The 8,244-nt window shown below is 42.4% G+C and overlaps 1 protein-coding gene across 2 annotated transcripts; it reads right to left on the bottom strand.

Moving 5' to 3' along the window:
* Positions 1 to 42: 42 nt before the first annotated feature.
* On the bottom strand, positions 43 to 8,140 carry si:ch211-197h24.6 (uncharacterized). 2 transcript variants are annotated; one of them, XM_049584452.1, is made up of 13 exons: positions 8,013 to 8,140; positions 7,666 to 7,756; positions 6,292 to 6,322; positions 5,148 to 5,225; positions 4,903 to 5,042; positions 4,693 to 4,818; positions 4,128 to 4,173; positions 3,968 to 4,033; positions 2,742 to 2,867; positions 2,371 to 2,711; positions 2,165 to 2,269; positions 1,359 to 1,458; positions 43 to 243 (listed from the first exon to the last, which is right to left on the bottom strand). In XM_049584452.1, the coding sequence occupies exons 2-13, from the start codon at positions 7,747 to 7,749 to the stop codon at positions 200 to 202; spliced, it is 1,287 nt and encodes a 428-aa protein (XP_049440409.1). In that variant the 5' UTR covers positions 7,750 to 7,756; positions 8,013 to 8,140; the 3' UTR covers positions 43 to 199. The 2 variants fall into 2 exon arrangements, with proteins under 2 accessions (XP_049440409.1, XP_049440408.1); XM_049584451.1 differs by having other exon boundaries at positions 2,371 to 2,867.
* Between the last annotated feature and the right edge of the window lie 104 nt (positions 8,141 to 8,244).

The following is an 8,244-nucleotide window of genomic DNA, read 5'->3' as shown; positions in this document are numbered from 1 at the left end:
AACCGACAAATCAGACCATCTTCTGAAAAGGTAAAAACGTTTAAAAAAAAAAAAAAAAAAAAATCAGACTACTTTGTAGCAACATGCCTAAAAGCATAAACATTTACACAAAATCAAAGTTTTCAACTCCTGGACCGTCACGACTAATGCACACAGAACAAGAGAGATGAGAAGATCGAGGCGTTGCTTCTTGGGATTGTTACTTGTAATACCTCGGTGGACCACTTGAGTATCTGGATGGACCTGCAGAGAGACAACATGCCAGACTCATTAAAAAGGACAAAACAAAAAAAGGATGCTCCACTCACATTTGATTTCCATGTTTCAAATATGAGCAACGGGCATTTCTTTAGTGTCTCCTAGTCAACACGACTCAGTATTTGAGTCGAGGCTGTGTTGAAAGGAGGCACGGGCTGCGTTCACAGAGGGCTAAATGCTCAGTTCCAATTATCCCGGATCTAATCTTTCTGTCTGGGCCCATATATGGCATCAGTATGAACAGATCTCTGCCCTGAAATGGCTTACATGCAACCAATAATGTCACTCACATGTGCTTTGGAACAACAACAAAAAACGGCACAATTCCTTAACAAGCATTTTGGTAACAGATGAATGCATGAGTCAAGCTTTATCTCGCTCCCACCTCCTGTCCAAAGTTGAACCTGCCTGCGCTGCAGAGCACTGCTGCCAGCCTCGTAGCTCCGGGCCCTTCGTGGGACTTCCATAGTAGGAAGTTCCAATACTGTCATTCTGCATAATAATTAGCCATGTGCTTCTGTTTGTAATCTCAGAGAATTGGCCCCGAAGAGCAACGGGCATTTGCTTTCGGGATAACAGGTGGTCATACAACTGGGCTTTCAGTCCACTAGCTCTATTAGAAAGCAACTGCTGGTAGTCGTTTGGAGAGAGACGTGTGGATGCGGAAAGGAGAGGAACAAGAAGTGGTGGGGTCGCAATGTGGAGGGTTTCACGAAGAAACACTTCTTCCAAACTTTAGGATGTCAAAGGCTATGTTGAAGTATCTCTGTCAGCTTCTCAACAATGCTATCACCGCATGTAGGCAAGCTGTCCCCGTCAGAAAACTTCTGGTAGTCACTCTATTGGCTTGCAACTGGGGCAGCCTACTGCAGCAGCAGTACAGCTGCGGCAGCCTTCTGTAGTTTTAAAGGAACGCCGACACTGTATGGTGAGTAATCTGCTCCTGTGCAGTGAAGAATGACCAGTGATCGGATATGTATCAAATTTAGGACCAAATATTAAAGTGACCGAGATCTGATTGGAAAACAGAATCGGATCTGTCACATGAGTGTAGGGCCAAATTAGCCTGTAATGTGAACGTAACCTTGGTGCTTACATACCTGAGAGACTACTTGAGAATCGGTCGCTACTGCGTGGCAGGCTGGGGGTTGTAGAGGAGAGACCTGTGGAGCTCAATGAGAAGCTGTTCAGACTAGAACCCTAGGGAGGAAATGAGGACAGAGCATTTAGCAGGAGAAAGGGTTGGGTATGGTTTATATTTGAATCGATGCCTGTATCTCTTCTGGTAGCTGTGCCCAACAGTACGTATTCTCTGTACTTAACTTTCCCTGTAATTACAAAAACTTAATTTTTGAACAAGCTGCAGGGGTGAGATAGTAGACTAAAAGGCAATTCTGATCTTGGCTCTTTTCTAATCACACAGAGCCAATCTTCTGTCTCTGTTTACTTGTGTATGTGTGTCTGCTCGTCTGGCAGTGATAGTAGGCTATTACTTAAATAATTCAGAAACGAAAACAGACCAGACGGCAAAACTATCAGAGTGGCTGCAGAGCTCTGTTGCTGGCTTTTGGGTGCTCCTACCTCCTGTCTAACTTTGAACCCAGCAGCTCTGCAGAGCACTGTTGCTAGCCTTGCAGCTCTGTGGCTGGCCTAATGTTCTCACTCAGATGCACTCTGGGGTACCAATATTTGGCACCAGTGGATTTTACGTGAAGCGGAAACACCGTAGTAATGATGTAATTCTGTCGGCACCCTTGAAAGTCCTGAGTTGGGTACCCAACCCTAGAGATGGGAGACGTGTATTGGATTAGATATTGAGTTCAAAGATCAATACTCTTTCTCCAGGGTCACAGACTCCACCTTTAATGATTGGTTTTCAATCGAAGAGTAAAAACAAGCTCCTTACGGACGACACGCTCCTCAGTCTGTACTCCATCAGCACATCTGTTAGTTTCTGTGTCACCTTCAGCACCAGCTGTGCGTCATTCTCGTTCTCTATCCGGAATGTATCCTAAAAATACATTTTGAGAATTTACTGTACGGTTGAATACAATTCAAATCACACCATTGTTAAGATGGGGAGGAACCTATTGTGAGAAACGAGATACATACCAGGTAAGTGAGTAGAGTATTAGGAAGGTTGCCACTTTCTGGACTTGCTCCCATTAAGCCTGGCCTCTCGAGTGGCTTGTTCATTAAGCTACTCCCCATTTGGCTGCCCCGGTACTCATCAGGATACCTTCTGCCTGGGCGGTCGTCCAGTAGTCCACTCCTTCCACCACCCGATCCATAACTATCTCCAATCCCAGCTGGGCGAGGAGGACCCATACTGTCTGGGAAAGGTCCTCGACTCATACCGGAGTCCAGGGAATCTCGCCTGGTTGAGTAGCCTCCCAAGCTGGACTCCCACTGGGAGTCTCCCGCAGGATAGTCTCCTACAGGATAGTCTCCGCCTGGATAGTCTCCACCTGGATAGTCTCCACCTGGATAGTCTCCGCCTGGATAGTCTCCGCCTGGATAGTCTTCCACTGGATAGTCAGAGAGAGGACCAACTGGAGGAGGAAACTCACCTGGATACCTCGAGTCAGAGAACCTGGGACCTGAAAGACCTGTAACATTTAAATACACAGTGAGGAAATCAATAGAAAAAAAAGGCATACATGCACAGTATTACACAGATTATGATTCAATGATAAAAATGTATACATCCAAAGTCTCTGATCGCTACTTCAACTCATACGGTGTAATTTATAAAACTAGAAAAGCACTCAGAGAGTGCAGACCTCTGCCAAGTAGGTGATATTCCCTCCCCCTCTGCATCAGATTTTGCAGCCTGCATCACAACTAGGTTATTTGCATCACTATCATTATTAGGTTATATATGCCTTCACCATGGAGACACTATGGTGTATTTATTTCGTTTTTATTTTGTACCAACACAGAATATAATGTTTTTTTATATTTTTCCAACACAGAACATTAATTTCAACTTGAGAATTACAACAATATTTAGCAAGTAGAACGAGACGTGCTTTCCGGCCACCAGATGGCACTATTTTCACCGTCTCATTAGAAATTGGAATTGCTGCTGAGGCTGTCAGACGATAGACTTCATTTATTATTTTATCCAATTTGCTTCAACCGATCACCACCAAAATTTTATCATCTGTTCCTTGTCCCATTTTCCACCTTTCCTGAAAATTTCATCAAAATCCGTTCATAACTTTTTGAGTTATTTTGCAGACAAACAAACAGACAAACAGACCAACGCCGGTGAAAACATAACCTCCTTGGCGGAGGTAACAAGGACGTACTCTAGTATTGATTTTGGAACATTTTAAGATGACATGATATGAGATGAGATGAGATGATTTCTTTGATAAAAAAGACAGAGAAAGAGACTTTGCTGTGCTGTGAGAAAGCCTGTGAATGAGAGGAATAGAATATCTTCAAACTTCCAGAGTTTAAATAAGTAGTCATCAAGCACTTGACCATGATTTACTGAGGAGACAGACGCTCTTGTTTTCATTTTCCTCCTCTGCATTTCACTCATTACATCCAACCTGCAGCAATGCTATGCAGCAGTAAATTCCATTGCACCGACACAAAACCTTAAGGTCTATTTTTTCCCCCTTTAAGTTTCTTGAAAAGTTTTCCCTTGGACTAAAATTCCTGGGAACTCTGGGTCTAAATGCAGCTAATAACTCACCAAAGGGTGGTCCCTTTGGTCCCATCACTGGTGCTGGTGGAGGTATAAATTTAGGAGCAGCGGTACCTGTGAGAGAAGAAAGAACATGAGAGACATTAACAACTCAGGTTACTAAAAAACAAAAAAATCCTTTACATTAATTCATGGCAGTGTAACTTACGGAGCCCTTTAAAAGCAGGTACTTCAAAGGGTTCCTTAAGAATCACCTGAAAGCCAAAATAGGAACAGAAAATTGTCAAATCCAAAATCATGTAAAATGTAAGATGTATAAAATAAGTACACTGCTAAAATATAAACATGATTGATTTTTATAACTTGAATATAAGAATCTTTAGGAAGGCTGACTGCCTCAAACACACCACTGTCTCCTCATTCATTTCAATGTGACAGCAAAGGCTTGGGTTAAAAAAAAACAAAAAAAAAAACAGGCTTATCTGGCTTTTTCCCAGAATATTTTTTTTTTATCTGTGGGGTTGCTGACGTTACTGTTTTTTTTTGTTCTTTTGTCCTTGTTTGTCCTCTGATAAACTCTACTGTATGCCATACACTGACTATGTAAGAACCCCATACAGCCCCACTTCAAAAGATCTGAACTATCCCTTTAACACAGACATTTATTTCCCATGATCATTATAAGCAGAAAACTGCCAACATCACAATATTTTTTTGACACAGTAGACTAGACTTCTGTGCAACTGCTGCTGTGATATGCATCTGACACTCACCTTGAGTTGTCCCCTCCCCTCTGTCTTCTCCACCTCCGCTGCAATTTCTTTAATTGCCTTCCTTACAGCAGGGTCTTTGACGGCCTCCTCCTCTTCATGGGTAACCTTGTCAGGGTGGATCTTTTTCTGTGCATACACCGCAGAGAAATATTTCAAGTAACCTCATCACATGACGCCTTTGAGGCGGATTAAGAAACCAGCAACACTCACCAGGTATCTGAAGCTGTGCTTCCAGCCTTTCACATGGGCGAGCATATCATGCTGCAAGCGGGAGACGGTGCAGAGCTTGCACTGGTAGTGTGGTGGGACAGATTTACTGGGGCTGCGGTACTCCCACACATACTGAAGACCTGTAGACATGATGGTTATGAGTCATGCATACAAGAACTGTATTCCATATAGGAAGGCATGGAGGTAAAGTAGATGTATGTGAGGGACATAGCCTGTCTGCTTACCAATGACACACTCTGTGACAACCTTCAGCTGTTTGCTGAGAGAGGGCAGGGTCTGTATAGATGTCCCTTTGGTGAATACTGGGAAAATACAACAATGTTCAGCACAAAAGCTTTACAATGACCTAAAGCTGATGAACAAGTGAGACAACAAAGTTCATGCCCAACAAATTAGTTCAACGAGCCAATTTAATACACATTTCTGGGGAGAAACCTGTCACCATAGTGTAGAAGACACTTATGTTAATAAAGTGTGTGATTTTTTACACTGCTTGCAGTGTCAGATGACCAATGAAGTTTAATTTGTCTTTCTGAACTGAACAACCATTAGAAACCCAAACTCCTTGTGTGCAATTGAAACCTGGGGGGAGAACAGGAACAGCAGTTCTCAGCTAACCCCTGTTTAGGCCCAAACTGGGCTGCAGGACACCAGCTCCTATGCCGTGTCGCCTCTTGCTGTGCCCAACCACAGAAAAAACATTTCTGTGTCGCACTATGAAGGTTTCCAACTGTGAACGCACAAATAAATGCCTGCATGATTTAAAATAAGACAGTATGGTTTACTGTTAATAAGTATTAAAGTAATATGACATATTTTCACTCAGTGTAGCACAGGCCACTAAACAAAAAATGAATACTGCATTCAGCAGTGTTAAAAAATATCTTGTGGGAGGGAAAAAAAAGGTTTATACAACCATGACAGCACAAAAAGTGCATTAAAACTTCATCAGCAGCCATTGCAGATCCATGGTTGTATTACTGTATGTCCCGCTGCTTTTAAACCATGTCTAGGCGTCAGCACGGACTCATGGAGCTTATGGTGGTGGTCTTCAATGTAGCAACATCTTAGGAGAATGGGTTCACACTTCTAAGATTGTTCAGTATATTTTTTTAAACTACCTAAATGATGAAAAATGGACAGTGAACAGGAAAGTTGTTGCAAGGTACTGGAATATGTTTTGCAGGATTCTTTCTGCAGTGGCAAACACTGATCTCCACAGATCAAACCCATGGATGGCACCACAACAGTCTCTGAGAGTGTGAGTCTCCAAGAGTGGTGAACATGCCACCACCCATGACATGAAGCAGTGAAATCAAGATCTCAAGCTTCAACTCTCAGCACTGGCACCGTGTTTAAATTACTTACCTATTTCAGCAGAATGCTGCGGCTGCTTTCTCTGTAAATGGAGGGGATAAACCCACATGAAGGAGAGAGACACATACAGGCATTAGTGACAGGATGACACTTAGCAGAGGACTGAACTCCTCGTCCTCGTCCGCCACACTATGTATGCCAGAGAGCCATTATTTTCCTTATTCTCCATGACCTCTGCATCAAGCAGCGAAAGTCAAAGAGACAAGTGTTTAAGCAGTCCCAAAATCATGTAGTCTGGTGATCAGTCTAAATTCTCATTAAATGAGAATGTAGAACAGCAACATTTCAATTCATTATTTCATAGGGAAGAAAGAGAAAGAGCTGATACCCTGAATGAAGGCTAAAAGGTCAATATGCAAACATATCCACAGTGGCCCCATTAAAGAACACTGAGGTCAAGACCTCAGTAATTTTCACAAGAGAACAAAATTAAGATGTGTATTGTGGCCTCACACCCAGTGTGGTGTATTTGGGAGACCTGAAACTAAGTTTGAAAGATGAGAACAGCAAACCCAAATAATGAAATAACAGCTAAACATTCAGAGCACAGAGGAGACCAATGCCAGTTTGAATTGTAAGTTGTCTGAAAATATGGAAGTAGTTTCTGAGACCGTTTGTAGCTTGGATTTGGGCTCATCTCTTGCTATCATCATGGCAGTAACTAAAGCAGAGACAAGATGAATTCCATAAGAGAAATTCAAATTCTGCATGTGTGCTTTATGAATTTCTTTATATAGCAAATTCACAAGCATAACAGTGGGATGTTTTGTACGTAATTTCGTTAGAGTGTAGTAGTGATGGTTAGTTTTGCAGCTGTTTTACAGGCCTTTCTAGTTTTGAGTGTGGCAGCACTCAGAAGTAAAAACTGAGTAGCCTGCCACTGGGATCTGGTTCAGAGAACCCCGGTCACATCACGAATAAATCTCAATGTCAAATCTGAGAAGAAGTGAAAACTTTGAGCAGTTTCGGAACACTGAAGAAATGTTTGCATCGTAAAGCAGACAAACTGGACTTTGCAAAACTGGTGCTAACAAATCCCTTTAAACCACAACAGTGATAGCAAGGCCCAGACCACTGAGTGGGGTTTTCATAAACCAGAGTGCAAATACAACCAAGCCTGAGAGCACAGAGACTGACACCAAGTCCACCCGCCAAGGACTGCTGCCGCCTGGCTCTCCATGAGGCATCACCAACAGCCAGTGTACAGTGTCATTAATATGGGAAGAAATATCAAAAGGAAATCATGTTTCCTTCAAGAGCGCTCAGCATCTCAATATGTGAGGTAATACCAACGCGCTTTCATCATTTTCAATCGTGTATATTTGATTGAAAGTGGCGTTAGTACAGGCTGGATGTGATACTTACCCTGGCGTTTCTCTTTTGGTTCGACTGCGGCCCGTTTTTAGGTGGCGGCTGGGTGGCTGAAGCCTGAACCTCCATGTTATCCATTTGTACGCTGTGGGGCAAAGAAAATAATCGTATTAAACGAAAAACACTCAATCCCAAGTGATTCCCATTAGGGCAGATACACACTCTTAAGATAGCGCTATTAGCAGTTATGCGTTGTTTCGTTCAATCTCAGGCCCCGCCGAGCCTTAACTTGGCTTTTTAACAACATTACGCTAGCTGTAAAAATATGTAAACAGACCCAAACGCCTAATATCACATATATCTCCGCTCCTTAAACAATAAGATAATATTACTTAACTTACCTGAGATATTTTAATGCAAACTGGGAGTTCCTCAGAAGACAAGGTCGCAGAGAAGGCTAACGTTAGTTACGATGTTAAAAACACAAAGCCCACAGCAGGAACAGGAGAACAGGAAGTACTGACTTTGCCTGTTTAAAAAAAAAAAGAAGAAGAAATTTTAACTATTTTATAACAAAACCCAAAAGCACCCTCATAAAAACGTGAGTAAAATTGAGTCACAGCAAATCGTTCA

The sequence above is a fragment of the Epinephelus fuscoguttatus genome, linkage group LG8 (assembly GCF_011397635.1).
Source record: "Epinephelus fuscoguttatus linkage group LG8, E.fuscoguttatus.final_Chr_v1".
NCBI lineage: Eukaryota > Metazoa > Chordata > Actinopteri > Perciformes > Serranidae > Epinephelus > Epinephelus fuscoguttatus.
The sequence above is the reverse complement of the archived record's forward strand: the minus strand, read 5'-3'. Positions and strand labels throughout refer to the sequence as shown.

Bases quoted from the DNA above. Each gene is read 5' to 3' on its own strand.
- si:ch211-197h24.6 (XM_049584451.1), bottom strand. From the start codon at position 7,749: ATGGATAACATGGAGGTTCAGGCTTCAGCCACCCAGCCGCCACCTAAA. The intron at 6,323-7,665 runs GTAAGTATCACA...CTCCATTTACAG, and splicing joins ACCAAAAGAGAAACGCCAGG to AGAAAGCAGCCGCAGCATTC. The intron at 2,868-3,967 runs GTGAGTTATTAG...TAAATGTTACAG, and splicing joins ACCAAAGGGACCACCCTTTG to GTCTTTCAGGTCCCAGGTTC.